We start from the raw sequence: 24,265 nt of genomic DNA, 5'->3' as shown, positions 1-24,265 counted from the left end.
AGAAAAAAGCTTTCCCATCAAATGATCTCTTACATAAGAGAAAGCAGGCTTAATGGCTTAACGTCAGTTCATTTGTCATAGTTTTTAATCATAGCATAGGTTTTTTTCATAAAACTTCTTTAAAAATACAATTTGGTTCATTCTTCTTCAAAACAGTGAACATACTATCAACCACATGGCTGATATGTGAATTAAAACAAAATAATCTATCTCCAGTGCAAAATAAATAAATACAAAAATGGATCCAGTCCCAATACTGTAAATAGTCAGTAGCGAACCAAAGCATCAGTTCAAGACAATTTTACATTTTGGAAAGAATTGCCTGATAAAAAATTAAAATAATATTAAATATTTATATGTAATTGATGGGAAATATAGTTTTGCTTTCTGAAAGACAGTGCATACATTATGATGACTTACTGATGGAGTTTGTGAACAAGGTGTGATAGTCATCCATACCTGGGATTCCTGAATTTAGATAGCTTGGTTTCTCTTAATAGTAGAAATTATTGTTGATGTGGTTCTAAAACAGACTTTTTATTGTAAATTGGCTATTAAGGCCTTTATGTCTGTTCTATCTGTAATTATGATTCGTAATACCTGTCTGTCTATGTTTGTGCAGATTTCTCCTTATAAGGAATTATAGAAAAGAGCTCAGAAGGCTTTTTTTTTTCTTTTTTTGAGACATGGCAGTGGCTGTGACGCAAACTTACTGATAAGGAAATGTTTCCTAAGTGTTTAAAAATAGACCTGTAGAGAAAATAAGAGGTATGATCTAGGAGAAAGTAACTTGCTTAATGTTAATATTCATGAAGCCAAGTTTTAGTACTAGATGTTTCTCATGACCTCCCATTGACTTCTGAGGTTTAATTCACCTTAAAGGGCAATTATTTTTCTGACAGGTTTAATTTTTTTTTTTAACCATTTAAGAAAAAAAAAAAAAATCTGCTCCTGGCTTTCATTTTCCTGTACTTAATAACCTCTATGCAAAATGGAAACCAGACAGAGATTCTTAAATCTGGCCCTAAATTATTATATTTTTTCCCCAACAGGAATCAATTCATTTACAGCTTTCCAGTTTTCCCAGCCTGCAAGAGGATGATAAATCTAGGAAAGATGACTCAGAAAGAGAAAAAGAAAAGGATAAAAACAAAGATAAAACCTCTGAAAAACCCAAGATCAGAATGTTATCAAAAGGTGAATGTACACATGTTTCCTTAACTTACTGAATTTGGACAGATAAATAGTCACACAGTACATCCTAGATTTACACACATATTCACCTGACACCAAACTCTGCATATACTTCTATATGTGTATGTGTGTGTGTGTGTGTGTATGTGTGTGTGTGTAAAAGATGTTAACTCTATTTCCTTTCTGTTCATGCTGTCATTATTTGTGTATCCAGAAAGGTTAATTTTAGGATCACTAATCTCTTTGGATTTTCATTCGGGTCTTCAGTTTTCAATGATAAATTTGTACAAACGACTGAGTATAAATCTGCTTTTAATTCAGGTTTATTAGTCCCATTAACTTGGGCTGATGAACAGTAATGATACCCAGTTTTATATCTTAACTTCCATGTTTCTCTTAAAAGACAGACAGTAGATTAGCAATTCACAGCCAATAAGTGATGTCGTCCTCAAAGCCCAGATGTATATACATCAGTGTCAATGGAGTATGTGATTAACATTGTATCTGCCACAAATGGATTTGGTCTCCACAACCCACAGAACCACCACATCATGTCTCACCTGAAAAATACACACTTCTACTTCAATAAAATTTTTCCAAAGGGAAAAAAAAGAAGCTATACCTTCTAAAACCCGAAGCCCGTAGTCCAGACTTTTCCAATTGTGGCCATACGTACAATTGTACAATTGTACAGTTGTACAAAAATAAAACCAAAAGAAAAAAAAAAAGGTAACAAGTGTTAAAACAAAACTAAGTTAAGTTGAAAGGAGGAATACTACGAATAAATAGCATTGCAGTAGACATTTTTTTTTAAATATTTGAGAAAGAACAGGGCATCCGATCAGCTGAGGAATGATGACTGCTTATATTACGCTCTGTAACCATGTTATCTGCTTATAATGATTATCTCTGCTACTGAATGTCTAAAACCCAAGGTGTGACGGGAGTAAAAAAGTGCAGATTCCTAAGATGGCTTTAGAAATTAAGCTTTAGCCAGCATCAGAAGATGTGAAAGACTCGGAAATGTTTAGTGCCCTTCAGTGTTTTGTACTGATGAATATTTAGACAGTCTTGTCACAGAACTTTCATTTTTTGCCTTCTCTGTTTTAAGAGAAAAAGGGTTTCCTGGAATCTCAAACTCTTGAGAGCTCTCTCTGTGGGTTGGTAGGACCTGTCATGTGGAGGCCCGGCCTTGCTGATTGACAGCAGGGCACGGACACGTGACATTCCACCCCACCCACCTCCTACCCGACCATGCCCACATCCCCTTCTGTGACAGCTGGATCTTTCCACATTCAGGATCTACTGGGTTCCTCCATCTCGAATCTGGTTTTCATTCCAGTGTTACACTGCCAATTCGCTATTTTTGAAACGTGTACCTTCATGCCAATAGCTTCACCTAAAATTTACCCAGCAAGAGGGAAACCTTTTCCACCCTACTTCCCCACCTGCATTCCTGACCATCCCCTCCTGCTATCTGTTTCAGATTGCAGCCAAGAGTACACGGATTCTACTGGCATAGACTTGCATGAGTTTCTGATTAACACATTAAAGAATAATTCCAGGTAAATTATTAAATAAACCTCGTATTTTTAGAAGAGTCAAGTAGAATATTGCAAAGTCATGAGTCCGAGCACGTCTAAGTATAGAGTTGTACATTGAAGGCACCTTTTCTAATATCTTAAACTATCTCTTACGTATATATAGAAGTTTGCATGTTTACTGTGTATAGATAGTCTTAGTTCCTCGGTAGTCACCCGATGAATAAATTACAGTTTGCAGGGCCTGGTTTCCTGTTCACAAAGAGATACTGATTAAGGGGAGAAAGATAGAGAATGAGAGTCAATGTCAAATAAACCGATCATTCTCTACTGCAGTTCTCTATTTACTGGGGCTTGACTTTGCTCCAGTTTCCTATTAATTTAAAATAAACAATGCATTCGATATGTCTGATGAGCTTGACACCTATGTATCTTAATTAACATTAAAACTGCAGAAATTTCAACATTACAAAATACTTAATAAATGAGATGAGAAGTAATCTTCAGTAGAAAGAAACCACGTGCATATGGACAGCATCCTCTAGAGAAGAGTTAGGTAAAGACGTTTCATCACATACACTTAATCAATCTTTTTCAGGCATGCAAATGAACTCTTTAGGTCTTTGGGAGTGGCAAGTGCCTCAACCCTTTTCATTTTAACATTTATTTTGCAGGGACAGGATGATACTCTTGAAAATGGAGCAGGAAATTATTGATTTCATTGGTGACAACAAGTATGTTATACTGCAGTGCTGATTAATTTATACGATGTGCCTTAGTTTGGTATTTGGGTTTAATTATTCATTCTGGAAAGATTTAGGGATAGATAAAACATTATTTAATATGTTTGCCGATTTGTTAAATGGAGACGCTATTAGGATTAGAAGCTATATATTGATGGGAATTGTTGCTTGGACCATGTGTGCTCCTGCTTGTTAAATTCCTGACAAAATGGCTATAAACAGGGGGCCGCTGATTAGCATAGAGTAGCTGTGACAAGAAGCAACCCTTTTCATTTTTATTATAGTTTTTTAATGGGCTCCAGCTGGCTGCAGTCAGTTATGCCTGGTCATAATTATGCTGCTTTCAGTGTAAACCGTGTAATGACACATCTCCAGATAGACATCTGCAGTCACATACTATGTCATATCATTTGTCCCGAGCCTAGCTCCGTTGATAAGGTATCATGGACTACAACAGGATATTCTCCAACAGACATTAAGTTCTCTTTACTGCGAGAAATGTGCAACTGGGAAACAAAGATACTTAGTGTAGCTTAATCGATAAATCGCTCATAAGTGGAAAATTGTCTGGAAATGAGGACATGACGTGTGATGGCACAGATGAGATAAGCTTCATGGTTTGGATGACAAAGGAATGGGTTTGTGTGCATACCTATAGATGATCCTATAGGCCAGAAACGCAAATGCTGATTGCACTGTTTCTTGTATTCCTTTCCAGTAATCATTATAAAAAGTTCCCTCAGATGTCATCCTATCAGAGGATGCTTGTCCATCGGGTGGCGGCTTACTTTGGGCTGGATCACAACGTGGATCAAACAGGGAAATCTGTTATCATCAACAAGACCAGCAACACAAGAATGTAAGCCCATCACCGTATTTCTTTAGCATTTTCTTTTTCTCTTATGGATTCATTTATGAGAGCATGTTATAAAATTCAAAGTACATGACATTTAAAATGTGCAGTGTTATTTATCTCTTGCACTTATCAGCTGTGTGTGGCATTTATCTGCAGAAGATTATCTGAAGACCGGGAAAGTTTATAAAATCTGGGCCGTAAAGTGGGTTTATTCTTGGATCTCTTACATAGCTCCTTAATTTTCTAGCTACATAATTTTCTTTCCTCCATCAATACTGTAGGTGATTACAGAAAAAGCATGGGACATTTTATGTCAAAGTATAACTCAAATTAAAAAAACAGACATCTGAAAACAGCAATGACATATACAGGATAATTATCCTTTTCTTTTCTTTTTCTGGTTTGTAGAGCTCTGTCTTACTGTGGTTCCTAGAGTAACAAAGAGTTCTGCATCCAGAGACAGAAATCCTGGTCCTTAAGTCCCAATTCTTTTACTTACTCTCTGTGTGACTTGAAACAAGTCAGTTAAAATCTGCTATTTCAGTTTTGTTGTGTTGTTGTTGTTTTACCTGTAAAAGAGAATTTTGAGTTAGATATCTAAGTTCTAGCTCTAAAAAGAAGATGTTTGTTTTTGCTCCTTAAAATGATTGTTTGCTTCTATCTTAGTATCTTTTCACGTCCTGATGAGTCACCAAAAGCAAATGAGAGGTCATTTGCTTTGGAAATTTGGACCTGGCTCTTTTAAAGGCACATATGCTTTGATCATAGTGCAAACCACTTTTATAGCAAATACATGCTAAACTGAAAAACTGTCCCAATGCAAAGCATTCTTTTAAAACATTTGTGCATTGTAATTTCTTTTTCCATAGTGGTCTTGGTCAGTTGTGTAAATTGCATGGGTTTTAGGACTGCTGTGCTAGTGAATGGAGCATTGGTGTCTAGCAGAGCAGTGTGTTTCAAACCCTTTATTTTCTGCTCACCAGCTTGCAGTAGAGGCTGGACAAGTAGGGCTAGAGATGAAGCCCTTTCTCTACTCAAGGCTCGGTCTGTGTTCACCAAAACCACAGCAAAGGTTGTAGTGGAAAGAACACAGACTGAGATATCTGGCATGGAGCTGGGCTATCATCTCAGGGACACTGAGCTCTTCGCTTCTCTGGGCTTCCAATTATTTATTTATCTGCAGGAGAGTTTGAAGTGGATGATATTTAAGGGCCCTCGAAGCTTCGGAATTATTGGGTCCCATGGATGCATTCTACTGTGCTGGCAAAAATACGTTTTAAAACTTATCAGCCTTCCACTTTATCTGATTGCTGGCACATGTACTTCCTATTTTCAACTGTCACAGGAATGAAAGGTCACTGTCTTTTAATCCTTTCTATGTCCCCTCTCCATCAAGCATTCCTCCCTGTTGCTGTTGTTGGTTTTCATTCTGCATTCTGGTTTCTCTTATGACTTACACATACTGTAAGTGCAGGGACACAATGATTACAAAATAGACCAGCAATGGACAATTTCTTTTCTCATTTGTTTTTCTCCTCTTTTTCTCTTTAGGCCATAACAGACATCAAAAAGCCCATAGATCAAGCATGTTGTTTGATATAGGCTCAACTGGTAGAGATAGTGCATTGATTTTTAATTCACATTAATTTTGCGATCATGTGGTCACAGTATTCACGCACATGTTTGATACCTATTTCTGGGTAGAGCGGTTTTTGAGAAAATTAAGCACCATGTAAAGATGCTCGGGAAACTTTGAGTGATCGTTCTAAATTTGCAATGTACAGGATAGTAGCCACTAGCTGTGTATTGCTATTTACATTTTGGCTTAAATTAATTAAATTTAAATAAGATTTAAGCTTCAAAATTCAGTTCCTTGGTCAGGCTAGCCACATTTCAATTGCTCATATGAGACAGAACATACATAGAATATTGCCATTGTTCCAGAAAGTTCTATTGAGCAGCTCTTGTTTGAACTTGTGGGATTCTTGCAAGTTTCCAAATACTGCTGAAGGATATAATCTATCCCTTAAAATTTTCATTTTCTGGCTAACAGGTATCATATTATCCTGTTATTAGACTTCACTTCCAGGAGAACACTAGCTTTTTTTTGTTTTTTGTTTTTCGTCTCCAAATAACCAGTTTTAAATAGACGATTCCTATTTATGCCTTCCGGAAGAGCCAGAGAGGACATGTGCAGAGAACACTTCCAGTGTAGTTGCTACAATGGGAGGGCCTAAACTGGCTCAGTCTCTTCCTCATGCACACACCCTCTGCCCTGCTCTGTGAGTGAAGCCACGCCTAAACAAAGAGGCAAATGACTGTAGATCATAGACTTTTAAGGCATTTCCGGAAGAGTTGAGCTTACTAATGTTCAACCCAGAGCTGTCAAGCCCTGCTGTTCTGTCCCAGCCACCTTTCTGACCATTGGAGTGGCTGTTCACACCCTCAGAACGTGAATCACTATTGGCAGTCTTAGCAAAGGAGCATGGTTGTTCAGTAGAAAGTTGTACGTTTAAGAGCATTTTACAAGTTAAAAGTTTGTGACCATGTTCTTTTGGATTTGAAGTCTGAAATGGAACATTCTGTTCAGAACATGTTGTTTAGGTCTTGGGTGTCTTCATTCTCAATGGCTCTCCGAAAATTTCAAGAGTCGCGCTCTCAGCGTTTGGCATGTGATGGCCATGGGGACAACAGTAATAGATATATTATAATAGATATATTATCACATGGAAATGTTTCCATTTATATGAAGGAGGGAGGCGGAGGTGGGAAGTCCTCAGATGGCTCCTCATAGCTTTTGTGTTTTGGAACTACCTTTGCGGGGGATAGAATTTGATGCTACTTTAGTGCAAAGGCATGAAGGTGCATATCTTAAATGGCACTGTAGCTGTGAGAAATGCGGAAAAATGCAGCTGGAGTGTCCTCCACAAAATGAACTGTCCTTCACAAAAATGAACTGAAGGGCTGACAGAGAGAAAGCCTGTTTTAATATAATTTTTAAGTTTTCTTCTTCAGTGACATTCATTCTCTGATCTGGATGTCTCTCAGCAACAAAATGGCCGGAATTTATATCCCAGAATCCTTGCTTTTCTAGATTATAAACAGTTCAAGTAATTATACGATGTGACTTGAGAATATTAAGTTCTGGCCTGAGAGAGAATAGTTTCACATGAGGTTCAAACATTTACTCATGACAATACCCTGTGAGGATGGTATTTGTGTGTGTATAATTTACTTTCCTCTAGTATCTTCTCTAATATCCTTAGATAAAATATATGTGTCCTTCATGATGGAAAAAAATTTGTTCAAGGACTGACTTTTCAATTACTTAAGTGATATAAGAATGTTACCTACTTATTATTCATTGCACTGGATACTTTACCTCTTATTTCATGTATATTATTTCATTTAATCCTGAAAACATATTTACAACCTAAGTAATTAGAGCCTTATTTTACAAAAGCAGAGAATGAGGCACATACTCAGGTTCCATTTTGGGTTTAGAGAGAAGCAATGATTAGCATGGCTGGGATCCAAGTCAGTTTGTTAAATGCCGAGAACAATTTTCTTAAATAACCTAACTCTCTAAGAGCAAAAATACCCAGAACATCTTGATCAAGCTCCTCAACAAGGTTCCCTGGATTGGTTGGGAATTCCACCTCTTTGAAGTCTTTTGCTGTCTGATAAGGAGCAACGAGTGGGCCCAGGGGGAAGGGGAGATATTTTTGAAGATGAACTCCATGATATTGGTAAATAATGTATACTTCCCACAATTTGATAGATCTTCCTGCATTCTCTGTGTTTATCACTACCCCAAGATGTGATCTTTGGTAGGGGGAGGATTTCAATTCAATTTCTGCCTTGCTTTAGTCTACTCCAATCTTTTTTTCCCCTAAAAATGAAAAAGCTACACTTATCAATAATGTCAGTGTAGGATGTAAACCTACCTGTTGTGTTATTAGGAAATTACTGCTACAGGCAAGACAGGGGTCCAAATCCGTAGTTTCATGCCAGAGCTACAAGCACGTTGGGTGGGGCTAAAAGATACAGTGGTCCAGAGGGAGTAGGAAATGCCAGCTCTGCTCCTGTGGGAGACATTCCAGGAAGGAGGTTTCCTTTGAGCAAATCTGGGTACTATAGAGAGTTGACAAGGAAGTCACCTGACCCTCGGGCACCACAACCTTGCTGGTTCTCCGAGCTAGCCCGGGTAAGAACAGTCTGTGTCAACTGGAGCCTCCCAGCACACCTGTTGGTCCACAAATTGGGTCTGAATAGCTGGGGACACCCCTCATTAGAATCACTGCCTTTTTTCTGAAATGACAAAAGGCAGTTTTTGAGCTGAGACCTACCCTGTTATGTTCTATCACCTTTAGTTTTTCCCTCCTTCCCCCCAGTGTTGCCAGAAATATGTTTCACTCTATAACACCTTTAAGTTCTCTTCTGTTGGAATTCTTTGTGAACTGATTAGTTGGTAGCGCCAAATAAGCCCCTTGGAAATCCGGGAAGGGGTTGTGTTATTTGGTACTGCAAGGGATATTTAAAATGTACTTACCCTCTAGACTGTTGTCTTTTTTTTTTTTAAAGGACTGAGGCTAAAAATATGAGCGATGATTTTATAAAAATATTTAAATATTACAAATATATGAATCTATTTTTACATAAGAAGCTTTGCCCTTCTCTTTGTCTGTCTTTCTGATCTCCACTTTGTCTTTTGCTTATTTTCCTAGATGTTTAGCCCAAAACAGCCCATTATTCTTTTGTTAGATGATTTTTTTTTCCACCTTTGTCTGCCTTTCTCTGTCTTAGAGAAAAGATATATGCTCACGTTGTATCATCTAGAGGCTTGAAACCATCTCCTTGCATTAGTGTTTTCCAAAGGGCCAAGATCAGTCATAGGCAAATAGAGTCCCATGTGTATCTGAATATCTTTGCATGTGTCAGAGTAACTGTTTAACTAGTCCCAGATAATTGTCATGTTAGAAGGTTGTCATCTTTTGAATAATTTTTCTTTTGACTTTGGCACCCACCCACTGTCATTGCCTCAAATCCCCTACTCTTGGTGGAGTGCAGAGCAAAGAAGGAAATGACATCTCCCCTGGGAGAGAGAGCTCCCAGGCCTCAGAAACCATGAAACAAGAATAGTGACCCAAAGGTGGATATTTGGGCCTACACCTTAAGAGACCACAATGCTTGGATTCCTGAGCAGTGTGGACCTCAGTAGTGATGACCATAGTTTGCTTGTTTCTTTGTTCCAGAAAGGATCATTAACTGAGCTAGCTATTTGGTAAATCACAAGAATGGTAAGTTTCTCTTTGATGAAGGCAGTTGAACCTAGTTGACTTTGTTGGGAATCCTTGGAGTGACAGATAAGTTTTGCACTAAGAGGTAGGACTGTGGGACCTTCCAGCCGCCCAGCAGCAGACACAGAGAGGGGGGTTAGAGCCACAACGGATGCCTGTTCTGCTCAGTTTGCTGAAGAGCCTAAGGTTTAAAATGGGAATCATGCATTTTTGACTCGTGAGCATTTCACTCCCTGCAGATGATCCAGGGTATTGAAAACAAAACTAACTAACTAACTAACTAACTAAAACCCCAAGTTTTCCCTCCCACATGGATTCTATTTCTTTTCCTTTGGTGGGGCGTGTGAATGGCACCGTCAGCATCCCGATACTGCTTCTTGCTTAACGACCCTCTGAAGAAGATCAGGCATCAGTTCATTTAAGTGCCTCTTGGAAATCTATGAGTGGTTGGTTGGCATCTTGTTATTTCTAAACATAGTAAATTTACTCCACACGTTTTGTAGGAATAGACTTGAAAAGCATCCGACTCGAAGCCAAAGATCAGAAACCTAAGAATCACATTGTTCTCAGCAAAACTGTGAAGATTTATTTACTGAACAGACAACCTAGTCCTTTAATCAATACTCAGGCTCAAAGTAAGACTGATTTGTTAACGTTGGTCGAACTCTGTATCATTTCTCACAAATGTTGTATTTTCTCATATAATTATTCTCAAATACCTCAAAAGATGCACCCTGTAGATGAGATAGGTAAGTCTCAAAAATATATCATGAGGAGAGAAAAGAAGTTTGCTGTGTTCCTTTCCCTACTTGAAGTTATTTATGGCCATGGAGTGTTGCATGGATGATTTCCCCCTTAATTTTGGAAATCAAACATGCATGGTCTTTCCAGAACATTAGAATCTTTCATGTAACTTTTTCTTAAAAGAGCTTGCCCATGGAGTGATGATTCTTTTAAGTAACTAATACTCTATGTAGCTCACAATGTTTGAGGTAGATAAAGCTAGACCATTTCACAGGAACAAAAACTGGGATTCGTGTCTTGATCTTACTCAGTCCACTCCCACAGAAGATCTAAGACTGTAATTTGCTGCTCCTGCCTCAGCCATGACCCTTCTCCTCAGGTCAGGAAACAAGCACTAACATGAATAGAATCACTACTTCACGAGGATGAAACAGCAAAAAAAAAAAAAAACCAAACGCTATCCCTTGGTTTCCTTACAAAATCCCAATTTGCATTTCGTTATTTTTTTAAAGTTGAACAGGGAACTCAATGAAATGATGGTAATATCAGGGTAGAGGTTCAACTCCAGAACACACTAGATTAAAAACTGTCCTGGCATATGTAGAAGTAAGACAAAATCCAGTTCTCAGACCGTGCCAAGTGAAAAGGGTATCTTTGATGGTCAGTGTTGTGCTTTGAACAAAAGAACTGTAGGCTACAGAACATGTCCATCTTCTGTTTATTGTTTACTTAAGGAACCAAGGTATTTTTTATCAGGACTGTGTGTCCGTATGTGTGTGCTCACACACTTGAGTGTGCGTGTGTGTAAATATATGATCTGTCGTACGGGTCGGGACAGCTGGAGAAGGGTTCACTGTACACACATATACCACATATAGTATTATCCCAAATGTGCAATGGTTTGGGAGGAGGCAATGTTGCTAGAGCTTGGTTGCTTCCCCTGTAGCTCCGCTTGCTGTGAGCAGCAGAGTGAGACCAAGTTGCAGAGTTCTCCCTTTCTTGCTTCTAAACCCACCTGTAAGGGTGTCAAGTCATTTCAGCCCCTTTGGCCCTCTTCAGGTGCACTTGAGGATGTGGGTCTGGCTGTATCTAATGAAGAGCTGGTCGTCTTCTTCTTCTTTTTTTTTTTTTTTAAGATTTTATTTATTTATTTGACAGAGATCACAAGTAAGCAGAGAGAGGGAGGGGGAAGCAGGCTCCCCGCTGAGCAGAGAGCCCGATGCAGGGCTTGATCCCAGGACCCTGAGACCATGATCTGAGCCAAAGGTAGAGGCTTAACCCACGGAGCCGCCCAGGCGTCCTAGAGAACTGGTCTTCTTGATGGAGTTCTTGTGTCTTGTTGGTCTGAGACTTCTGAGACTAGAGAGGCCGTGGGCATGTTATCACAGCTTTAGGGAAGATAGAGTTGGTCATACATTAGAAAGAGAAGTCGTGGTGTACTGGTCGAAGGTGTCTGGTTTCCACTGAATCACATACTTAAATTCTAGATTTTAATGATTGGTACCCATCTTCAAACAATGAACTGGAATCGACCTCAAGAAGTGCATGCACTCCTGCTGCATTTTACCCCATAGCTATACTCCTTTCAACCTCCCAGGCTTTCTAGCTAACGCAGCGCTCCCAGGGGAACACAGCCCTTGCTTACCACCACCCGCCTGCCCTCTAAACCAGGAAAATGAAAAAAAAACAAAATAAAACAGCATTTCTGTACACATACAAAAAATATTTAGTCATTCTCTCTCAGTTAAAGCACACGGATCACTCTGGACCTTCTCAGCAAGTAAGATACTATATTTGCATATGAGCATAAATGGAATGTTTTTATACACAGTGTTGTAACGTGTAAGCAAAAAGCTTTTCATGCCAAGAAACAATAATCACATTCAGCAGTTTCCAAAGAAAACATTACTTTCAGACAATTGTTACTGCTTCATTTGGAACTCATGAATCAAAGCATTATTTGAATATTATAGTGCAGATTGGATTTATCCTAATTCAACTCAACACTAATGTAAATGTTGGTTCAATATTCGTTGGGGTTACTGTTAGATTGTGAACACTCAGAAAGATGCGAACAATGGTAATGATGGCTTATAATATCTGTGGAGTGCTTCACTGGCTTTGGGCTTGATGCTTAACTTGCATTATCTTGTATCTCCTTGATCCTCCCAAGCACTCTAAGGTAAGAATTATTATTGCCTTCCAGTTTTACAACGAAACAACCAAACAACACCTTTGTTGCAAAAAGTACACATTTAGTAAAGTGCAGAGCTGAGAAGACACCACAATGCGTGTTTTGAAAAGACAAACTTTTTTAGGCCCTCTTACCAGCGTTTATATGGGAGTTGTTTAAAACTTTGTTTAATTATTAAAACTACTGCTATGTTAAATTTAGTATGCTAGTTCCCATCCATTTCATATAAAGCTATTGGATTATTCAAATGCATTGTGCTTTGGGGGGAATGGAACTTTGGTCATTGCGTATATTAATGCTACTGCCTTTTACTGTTCATGTAATATTGAAATGGAAGGATGGAGAATTTAAAGAAAGAAAAGTTCAGTGATAATCTAGCCCCCCCCTTTTTTTAAATCTAGCCCTTTTTAAAAAAAACTTTTTTTTTTCATTTGTAGAAATTCTCGATTTATAAGTAAACTTGTAGAAACATGTTGGTTTTGTCAGGCTGTGGATCCATCTGATGTGTGTACTTCTTTGGTATTGTTGGCAATATCATGCTCAGTACTGTTCAAAAATAGCCAAATTCACAAACACAGAATATAACCTTCTAGGTCTGAATGCATAGGATTTCTTTCTCTTTTTCAAATTTCATAATTTATCCTTTTTTTCCCCTCATCCTTCTTATCTTTTTTCTGTATCATTATTATTTGGAATCTTCCTTTAAAGAGGACAAAAAAGTCTTGAGATTAAACACTATCACTTAGTTATTATCATTAGAGTATCATTAGTAAATGCAAGTCTGTATACATTTTGATCTACAAGGACATAGCCATAAAAAGGATAATTTTTTTGACAAAATGAAACAACCAAATATCCACTTTAGATCATAAAATAATAAAGAACATGAAAAAAATATTCAAAAGATAAGAATATTTTAATTGTCCACAATTCAATGATTATATACAAGCCCCTTGTAGGTTGTTGAATTGGTTTCATATATTTCTAAACCAATAGCATTTATTATCTGTTGTTATAAGATGTTATTTATTATAATAATCAAAATATATAAGAAGCTAGAAGTTAAAGTTGCCCATTATTCACTATCTAGAGAAAACTACTGTCATTTTTCTTATTAAACATGATACTTTCAACATAAATGTGATTATAGTATATCCTTTTAGACCTCACTTTTCTGTTAGTCAGTAGCCTTGGATATCATTTTACAAAGCTGCATATTATATATGGAGCTATTTTAAGCTACTTAATCAGAGCACCATGGATTTCCACTGTTTTGCTGTCTTGAAAGATGACACCATATATCCTTTTGTTACTATTTTCTTTGGCTTCATTCTTGGAAATGGAATCTCTTTGTCAAAGTAGACTGACCCTTTCAAGGCTCTTACTGCACATAGCCTGCTTTCCAGGGTGCTGGCACCAGTAAGAGGAGATGCCTTATAGAACTTTGTTGTCTTTGAGTATTATGCTTAATTTTGTTGTTGCTCATGAATAGCCTTATATTAAAGGAAGGTCAAGGTCAAGTCCCATGTTAGCTTGCATTGTCTCTGTTATGTACGTGGTACAATCGAGATAGAGAAGAATAAGATGAATTTGTCAAAGGTTGGAAAATTAAGAATGTGAGTTTGAAAGATGATAATAAAGGAAGTTGGATACACAGCTCTGCATATATGGGGTTTGTAAGATGTGGTCTCATTTAAGAGACAATGAAATGATATAAAATGACCAAATTGTAGGGGAAGTTACAAAATACTTGAAGAAGAATGTAGGACTTTATTTTTTTTTAAATAAAAGACATCAGTTATAAATATTTTAATTGAAAACTTAAAAGTGCTAAGGGAACAGTGCTTCTTAGGATAGCCTAATATGTTTGACTATTAAAATATTTTTGATAGATGTCTTACACCATCAAAATACTTTGTCTTGTTGTGCACAGAAACCTTTCTTTAAGATACTTGTGCATATTGATGACTGTCTTTCAGTTATTCAACATGAAATTCAAAGGCTTCCATTTGAGCCTGTCCATATTTAGTAGAATTGAATTTTCATCTGTGTATATATGGGGAGAGGGGGGATTAGGCTTAAGTATTTGGAAGAAAACTAATAAATTTGGTCTCAAGAACTTGGTGGTGATAATATTTCTAGATTAAAAAAGATTTTTATAATAATAAGGAGTGTTCATTTAAGGGGGCAAAAAAACCCTAAGATTGTAACAGATTAACTATGAGAGAGAGTTTGAATGCATTACTCAGGGTTTCACTTAGCCACACTGCCTCTCAGTTCCTTGAGCTGTGTCTAATGAGGAACAATGAAAACTTAATTCCGATTTTTCAGAGGTTTGATTAGAGATACCAAGACACTGACTGGAAATGCCAGTACTGTTCACCACACACGAACGATGAGTTTTACAATAAATACCTACTACAAATTGTGCCTTCAGAAGAAGAAACTATCTTTCATCAAGAAGAAACATTAAATCTCTTTTCTCTGCTTCTTGATGCTGATAGAGGGAAAGCTAGAAATACTACCTCATGGAATAAAGTCCATCAGGAAAAAGCAATCAGACATGTCATGCATGACTATGAGATGTGTATGTAGTCAACTCTAGTTGTCATTAATTGAATAAATACCATGACATTTTGCACCTTGAAGGAGTTTGTCTTAGAGTTACATCCTCATTTTGATACACTGAAAGTTACTCATTCCCATTTTAAATAAAGGTCCATAATATATTACTTCAGCTCCATTCATTTTATGGCTAAGAAATAACATTGCTATGATGTTAAATTCCTGGTGAAAAGGCTTTTTAAAGGCTCTAATATAATGGTGCATTACCAGTAATTTGTAGTTCAATCACATGCAATACTTCATTTGTATACTTTAGTTTGAATGAGTTAAACTGCAAATTGTCCTTTAGCTCTAGAGTAATAGATAATTCTCGATAAAATCAACCTGGAAAAATCTTACTAGTTTTTGTTGTTGTTGTTTTTCCCTTTTACACAAACTTCAAATGGTTATTTTGCATTCATTTAAAATATTTTCGGAAAATCATGAAGGGGCTATTACTTTCAACTCTTAGGTTCTAAAGTCTGAAAAAAATTTAAACAAGATATTTTTGAAAAGCTGTTATGGAGAATGCACTTTGCATAATATGTATCAGAACAAAAAATGCTTTTGCTCTGAATCACATTTACATTATTGATTAGGACAAGCTCCTTTGACTATTCTTTTCTTATGAGATAGATGTACTTTTCCTAAATATGTCCTGCTATGAAAAACAAATAAGCCAGCGCAATGAAGAAATGCAAATGAAATTTCAAAAATAATGTTTGAACAGCTCTTGTAGCTATAACACTTTAAACTGAGAAGTTCCAAAACTAAAAAAACAAACAAACAAAACAAAACAAAACAAAAACCTGAGATTCTCATTTCTACCTCTTTTCCCAAAATGCTCTCAAATTTTAAAAACTTTTTTAAAGTAACATGAATCTTTTTTGTCAACTTGAACCAAAGCATTAATTTGATTTTTAAAGACCTTCCTCATGTTCTAAATTTGAATTTCTGATTCTATTAACCAAACTCTTTCTTGTTGTTTTATAATTTAAATATTTATGACTGCATATCTTATTCAGTGACTCTTTGACCCATCCCTAAAATACAGTGATTCCTAAACAGCTCTATTAAAATTTCATTCATTCATATATTGATTAATTTATTTATTCAACCAAATGCTTCCCATATTCCAGGCACCATTCTAGGCACTAAGAATTAAGTATTTAAAAACCAACATCTCTATCAATATGGAGCTCACATTCTCACCCTGTTTAGTATGTTGAAATCTCAAAGCAGTTTTCTTCTTAAAGAAGAAGTTAGTGTAAAGCAAATTCACCTTCTGCTCGTGAATCAAAAAATTCAGATTTCCAGACCACTTTATGTCTAAATGAACAATTAGGGATGATTAGCAACAATTACAAGAAATAGATCTGTAGACTTATCAGCAAGCAAAGCATTTTATCTACTAGAATTCACCAGACTATGGAGTTTCAGTACATTCCAAGAGCCTTACTTAGCATTGATGCAATTACCGTTTGTATTTAAGCTGATATCCCCATTTCACCCACTACATTAAAAAAAAAAAAAAAGTCACATCTAAGTATTGGTTGAAAACGTTAGGAGGTTTTAAAAAAAATCCTGGAGAATTGTTATCTTTTACAGTGGCCTGCCAGCACTCACTAATGTTGTAAGACTATGCAGTGGAATAAGAAGTGTGCTGTGAGCGTGCGACACATGAAACACGTTTAGTTTCTCCACTGGAAATGGCCTTTTCTCTGTAAAGTGCGAGTTTACTTTGTTCCTGTAGTGTTCTGATTTTCAAATGTCATATTTGCACTTGCGGATTGTTTGTGGTATCATATTTTACATTTTAATTTTGGTGGAAAACATCTCCATTGATCTTTCGGATGATGTCATGCAGGGTTTTGTTCTTCATTGTGAGGCTGGAGGGCCTCTGGCCTGCTGTGTGCTTTGGAAGCAGAGAGACCGAATCACGTCTCTGCAAGGATGTGAATAGGCTGTTTGATGCCTGTGGCTTGCTGGGAAAATCTATAAACTTGGGAGTCAAAAGGTTCATGGAGGGATGGTTTCTTGATCTGTAAAAGAGGCATGAAATATTTGCTCCTCCTACATCAGCGTTCTGTTGTTAAGGATTGAGTAAGACAATGATACCATTTTGCAAAAATTATACACAGTTCTGGAAGTGGTAACTGGTATTATTCCAATTTTCTGTTAGTGTCTGCTCACCAATATCAGTATAATCTGCGTACATGTATTTGAGAAAAGGATGCGACACCTCAGGATTTGAGCTATACTCTTAAAGGACTCCTTTGTTTTCAACATGCCATTTGCTTATTTGGGAGCTCGAAGGAAACGATGAGATTCCCTTAATTACTGGTCACCCATATTAAACAACAGACGCTGTGGAGTAGCTTTCCGATAACAGAATGCATAATGAACCCAGTAGAGATAGAAAACCCACTGGGCTTCAGAACTAATACATCAGACATGACAGAGATGCTTTAATGAGAGTCATTAATTACAACTTCTTCTAAACCTGGGACAAACATTTTAGCACTTCCTCTGGGGATGAACCCATGCCCAAGCCATTCATTGAGTTCTGTGGCATGCAGTGACGAGTGTGGGAAATTAACAAGAACATGGAGCTCTTTCCAGTAATAATACAAAATGATTAAGAGGACCTAAAAAAAATCAATTGACTAATCAATAGTGTGTAACTGCTTGGAGCATTTTCCCCATGCTAATCAGCCATTAAGTTGTTTAAACTAAATGTGTCCAGTTTCCCCAATTACTGAGCTGATTTACAAGATGTGGTCAAGGATCAGAGTCTACTGGAGCCAGATTCCAGAGCACTTGTCACTGAGAAAGATGGAAGGAATTTATAGACGACCGTCTCTCACTATGGATTCTAATGGCTCTTAAGAGGCACAATATGACAGGACCGTCCTCCTAGTCCGCAGACATTGGTGAATTAATATGGTCTGCCCAAGTTCTACACATGTGCATTTGTTTGACATGTGGCTGTGAACCTGATTGAATTCAGGAGTGATGGAGTTCAAAATAATGAAAGAAAATATCTATATGCTATTTATGTTCAGGCCGTTAAAATGTTTTTTAAACTTCAGCCATGGTGAGAAGCATTCATCAAACAAGACTCTGAATTCCAAACAACAAAAGGTATTCATTCTAACAAGACCTGTGAAGTGACATATTATTACCTACCTGTATAATGCCAGCAATTCTAGCATCAAAACCACATGTAACTTTTTTTTTTTTTTTTTTTAAGTTGAATGCCACTGTGGGGGAAAAAACAGCACTAAGAAAATAAGTTTAAACAGGAGTGAAAACTTTTTTATTGATATGTTTTACTTTGCTGGCAGACCAGAGCAAAGGTTTTGTGAACATTTAAAAGATGAAAAAGGTGAAGAATCCCAGAAGCGGTTTATCTTGAAGCGAGATAACTCTAGTATTGATAAAGAAGACAATCAGGTTGGTTCTCAAGTTTGAGAGTGGCTGACATTGTTGTTTTTGAAGGTGGGCTGACTTATGTTCTTGTCGTTCTGTTGTCCCCTTCTCCCTCCCCCAGCTCCCCCCGGCTTCTGATACTGACTGTCCTCTTTTCAACCTCCTTGCCCCTCGCCTCCCCCTTTGGCATTCAGTGGGTAGCCAAGAGAACGTGTCCTGATTGCTTCAGCCATGGCTCTGTGTTGGGCTGCATGGGTAGTGCTTGGCGCAGTTCCTGCTGCATGTGTTGGGCGGGTTGGGATGCCACCGGCCGGAGCTGTCGGGAAAAGCTTTGTCATCGCATTTCCAGATGTCTGTGTAACTATGGCAGTCCTTCCACTCCTACAGCTTTGTCCTTCAGTTGTGCACAAATTGAGCTGGATTCTCAATACGGACCGATGACCAACTGGTGTAGCTGTAAAGAACAAACCTTGTTATGGTGAGGACAGGTGGATTTTGCAACTCTCCTAAAATAAGTCTTCACAGAAAAGAATCGAGTTCATGTTTTAGTCTTCCCCCTCCTCCTTCCCATGTTTTACTGTCCATGTAAACTGTGTGCTTGTTTTGCATGAACTGTAGTGGAACTTTCTCCTTTTTGTGTATTATGCTTGTGACAAAACATTTACGTTGTCCTAGAGTAGCCTTATTCATGGTTCCTGGGCAAGGGTAGAGAGACCCTGCTCAACCTCTTCTCCAGATTGGGGGTTGGGAGCGGGATCCAGGGTGATGAGGAAGAAAGCTTAATGAATGGCAAAAGAAACAAAGGTTCAACAATAATTAGAACAGCAGGGAGTTATACAATGCCATTACAATTGCACTTTGTGTCTCTGACAATCAAAATAGATTTTTTGAAAATAGACTTTGCTTTAGAATTCTTAAAGGTAAGACAATAGGCATCTCGCTCAAGTTATTATTTTAATGACTCTCAGTGAGTCACTGGAAGCCAGTACGTGCATCTCCGATGTACTTTTTTCTTTAAAACCTGTTCATCATCTGTATCTCATTTCTTCCTACCCCCACTGCCACCACCATTAAGCGACAAGTAGCTCCCGTTGACTTCAAGCCACATGCCTGTGTTGTGTACTTATTGGGCGTTTGTTGAATGGATGGATGAACGTGGTTAATGCAGAGAATTTTGTGAGGAACGTCAAGAAGACGGTGGGAGGGTCATTGAGATGCAGGCAGCAGTGCAGATGCGAGGCTAAAGAACAGTCCTCATGCTGGGTTCTTTGGATTGTTACTTTAGGTCCCTTGGCATTGACCCGACTCAACCAACAGGCTTTTCAAACTTAGTTTCTACTTTCCATGCAAAAACGCAGAGCACAGGATCAAGTCAGTCATGGAGTAAAGAAGAAACACAAATTAGGACGTGGAGATGTCATGTCCACCGTTTCCTTTCTGCCCATTATTTTCTCTGTTCCCTTGTTCTGTGTCTCTAGTGCCCAGGTTTTCATAGCCATGTCTTCCCGTAGCCACTTTGAATTAGCCACTTCCTCAACATTCTGCCTTTGTCTAAGGACTCCAAAGCACACAGGTTAGCAAAGGAGACAGAGTCCATCACTGTGACCCACGTCATAGCTTTGAACTGGCGGAACACCTGAGGCCTATCCAGGTGCTTTTGTTCTGGAAACAGCTGTACTGCCAGCATCCAGTGGGGAAGGTAGAGGGAGCAGCACACACCTGCCATTGCGTGTCAGGCACAGACACCGCATACCACACACACCCGCACAACCTCCTTAGGGACCAGAGGGAATGAGACTCTTCATGCTCCATTTATTTAAGTGAACATTTATTATTCTCAGCTGACAGTTGCTTAACTGCAGATTTCCAACAGCTCAACTTGGATAACCGTACTGATTTCTTTTTTCTGTTCAGCAAAACAGAATGCATCCATTTAGAGATGACAGACGAAGTAAATCAATTGAAGAGAGAGAAGAGGAATATCAGAGAGTGAGGGAGAGAATATTTGCACACGATGTGAGTAGTTGTTTTAATTGCCTCTTTAGTGCCGTCCTTCCCCAGACAGCAAGCTGGCAGGACTCAGGAAGCTGGAGCCAGGGACAAATCGAACCGAGCACACCAGAGGTGTTTCTGGAAGAGGACCTGGTTCAGGGAAGTGATGGAAAAGGAGCCAAGGGTTGTGTGCCTTCCTAGGATATGACCTCAGGGGGAATAGAGGTGTGATCCATCAGGGCCCAGTAAAACAGACCCTAAGTCCTCAGCAAGGTCGCCTGATTTGAAAAAAATGCTTTCACATCCATATTAGCCAGCAGACAGCCAAGTGTTGTCTTTGTAACACTAACGTTGTGCCGAAGAAAGACACATAAAGAAGAAAGAGACTCTGTTAATCACATACATAAACATGGAATTTTCTGCATTCTTAGCAAGCACAAGCATTTTATTATATCAAAGTTAAATGATAATACTCATCTTCCCCCTCAGCTTCAGATCAAATTAGGTCTGTGAGCAGTTTATCACAAGGAGATAATCATGAAATGATTTCTTTTGTTCAAATCCCAGCGAAGGAAATGTGGTGGGGGATTTTTCTGTCCTCTTACCCACTGTGTCCAAAATAAAATACTATTAAACTAAATAAGAATGAAAAAGTGATTTAAAATGGCTGAATTTAAATGCAAGAAAGTGAAAAGGGCAAGCCAGTGCACAGCTTCTCCATTCCATGCAATCATTTGGCAGCCTTCCCTCTGCAAAAGTAGAGGTGGGAGCTCCTTTGTGCAGATCCTCTGTGGCTTTGCTGGGTTAGGTAGGCGTCCTACCTCCCATCGTGATTTGGTCTGGAAGCCATTCCCAGGCCAGACTAGAGACCTAGACTCCACTGCTTAGCATGGACGAGGCCTTCTGACCTTGGAGATTTCAGGCCCAAGACAGTTTCCCAGGTCCTCCAGCTCCTGAGGGATCCTTCAGTATAAAGCTGCAGAGGAAATTAAAATTCCACCAACAGTGCGTTTCTTTCATGTTGATACAGGTTTCTGTTATCTCTTCTAGATTCTTGTTGCCTTTCTTGGATACAATGAAATAGAACTTTAATGATTGAAGGATCTGGCTCAGAGCTCTGGAGTTGGCAGAGTCTGAGAGAGGAAGCTGTTGAAGGATACTGTCCACATGCAGTTCTAGAAAATCCTATGGATGTGTGGGCTACTTAGGCTTTTCTTATGGTCAGAGTTATTGGTGGTGCAAAGCATAGTCTGACACCTGGTAGGCTTTAATTGTGTTTCCTGGATAAAAGGATGAAGTAAAGAGAGGCTCTGTTGTACCATGATAGTTTAGGGGTGTCCTGAGTGGACTGGGAGACAGCATGTTACTGTCCGATGAGCTTCATGGGAGAGAGTTTTCTGAAGGTCAGTTTATTTGTTATGCTTTTTCTTTCTTTCTCTCTTCCCATCTATCCCTCCCCCTGCCTTACCAACACACATACACACACACAATTTCCCTCTGATTTTCATTCTGGCAAGTTATAAAATATATAAATGAGTTGTGTTGAAAAGCAAATACTAATCACTTAGATAATAGACAAACATTATGCTTCCTCTCCCCCACCCCGCCCGCAAAGCAGGGCCACATTTTCAGACACTCAAGGACTAGATGGCAGGAAAAGCATCTTTGATGCTTGCCTGTGAGGAGGAGGCTTCCTGTGCTGCTCCCGCCCTTCATGTGCACAGAGAGGTCATCCCAGACAAGGAGGAGTCAGCATGACTCCCTGTACACATCGCATTTCCTGACAGCCCTATTAAGGAGAACAATAGCAAGGAACCTGGGTCCCAGAATAAAGATTAGAGGCAGGTTGCTGTTTCAAGCATCCATAGCTAACTGCTGAATTAACATTTTTTAAGACAGCGAAAGCAGACGAGGGGTGCCTGGGTGGCTCAGTTGGTTGAGCGTTTGGCTCTTGATCTCAACTCAGGTCTTGATCTCAGGGCCCTGAATTTGAGCCCTTAATGCAGTTCCATGCTGGGTGTGGAGCTTACTTAAAAAAAAAAAAAGAAAAGAAAAAGAAAAAGCAGACTGAAGCGTGGGAAAGCTTAAATGCCAAGCTATTATCATGGCCTTTCCAATTGATGGCATCATTTGGCAACCTTCTTCGGAAGGCTGCGGCTTCTTTCCCCTGTAGGAGTAGAATAGTGTGAGCTGCTGTGATGAGCTCTTTGGGGGCCAACACTTCTGGGGTTATTAATTCAAGTGAGACACCTGCCTGTTTCTGGCCCTACTTTTCCCCCTGATCTCCTGGGGCTGGGTTTTTTTAATTGGCATCCTGTACCCAGAGTACACTCATCGAAAGTCTTCAGAGATTAAACAAATTCCTCAACATCATCTACAAAATATTATGTACATGAGTGTAGGTACATTTTTTAAGGTAAAGATCTTGATTTTTTATCATAGTTTTACAAGTTTTTGTCGCTTTTACAAGGCTAAAAGCCACATTCTCAGAGGGGAAAAAAGATGTCCAGTCCAGAGCACTGCCGCTCTGCAGGAACAATGCAGTCATTAGGCTGGTGTTCCCTGGGTTTTGTTATTAATTCCGGATCTCCAGATTTGACAACTTAAGACAGATACACAAAATGCTTGTTACCTCACAGTTTCTGGGGATCAGGAAGCGGAGGGTGGCTTAGCTGGCCAGTTCTGGCTCACAGTCTTTCCTGAGGTTACGGTCAAGCCATCAGCTGGGGCTTCGGTTGTCTGAAGTTTCAGTAGAGCGGTTGTCTGCTTCCAAACTCACCTGCATGGGTTTTGGCAGGCCTCGGTTCCTAGCAGGCTGTGGGAGATCTCAGTTCCCACTATGTGGGCCTCTCTCAAGGCTCCTAAGCATCTTTGTCACCTGGCAACTAGCTTTCCCAGAGCAAGTGACCCAAGAGAAAGGAAGAGAGCCCAAGATGGAAGCTACAGGCTTTTGTAACCTCATCTTGGAGCTGACATACCTTCCCTCCTTCTGTGTTCGTTTGGACACACGGAGTACACTGGGGGAGGTACTACAAAACACCTTGGTTGTGGATACTGAGAGGGAGGAATCATTGGGGGCCATGATGTGTTAGCAGGATATTACTGAATCTTCTATTAATGCAAATGCAGGGACATAACATAGCAATGTGAACTTCCTTGAGTACATAGAACAGCACACCTTGCTTTCCACTCACATAAAGAGAAAACACTTTAGGGATTCTTCATCTGTACAATTCCAGATTCCCAAATGACCAATAGGACTTCCCACATTGTTGAGGTACATACAGTAAGAAATCAAGTATAGTAAGTCAATTATAAAACTGATGCAAAGAATCCAGCATAAGGAAACTAAGTTACAGGCATCTAATGTCTTTTTTAGCTGGCCTTTAATTTAGTGTCTTCGTAATTTAAAAACCGAGGTAGTAAAAGCAGCTTCCCTTGCCAATTATTATTTAAGGAGTGGAGTCATTCAAAAAGGTTCAAATAGTGACATATTTATGTAGAGGGTTTTTTTTTTTTATTATTATACTTGAAGTTACAATAGTTAAAGAGAAATAATTCCCAGTACTTACATATCAGCAAAATCAAAATTTATTTTAAAATTAGTGGTGCTCTTGGATATTTTACTTACATATCTTGGTGTGTAAGGTATGTGTGTGTGTGTG

General features: G+C 38.7%; 1 protein-coding gene across 22 annotated transcripts in view; it reads left to right on the top strand.

Annotated features, from left to right (window-relative positions):
* Positions 1 to 24,265, top strand: part of ARPP21 (cAMP regulated phosphoprotein 21) — a 151,870-nt gene that overhangs the window by 47,960 nt on the left and 79,645 nt on the right. For 17 of the 22 annotated variants that reach the window (XM_032861281.1, XM_032861292.1, XM_032861280.1 and 14 more), the window contains exons 6-11: positions 1,053 to 1,197; positions 2,681 to 2,759; positions 3,410 to 3,469; positions 4,197 to 4,337; positions 18,524 to 18,632; positions 20,523 to 20,624. In XM_032861281.1, the coding sequence (XP_032717172.1) occupies positions 1,053 to 1,197; positions 2,681 to 2,759; positions 3,410 to 3,469; positions 4,197 to 4,337; positions 18,524 to 18,632; positions 20,523 to 20,624 (636 nt within the window). The remainder of the gene's footprint in view (positions 1 to 1,052; positions 1,198 to 2,680; positions 2,760 to 3,409; positions 3,470 to 4,196; positions 4,338 to 18,523; positions 18,633 to 20,522; positions 20,625 to 24,265) is intronic. The other 5 variants (XM_032861288.1, XM_032861285.1, XM_032861283.1 and 2 more) reach the window with 1 other exon arrangement.

Source organism: Lontra canadensis, unplaced genomic scaffold, assembly GCF_010015895.1.
Source record: "Lontra canadensis isolate GAN:19392208 unplaced genomic scaffold, GSC_riverotter_1.0 scaffold20, whole genome shotgun sequence".
Lineage (NCBI taxonomy): Eukaryota > Metazoa > Chordata > Mammalia > Carnivora > Mustelidae > Lontra > Lontra canadensis.
Note: the sequence above shows the minus strand (reverse complement) of the source record. Positions and strands in the feature narration are given on the sequence as shown.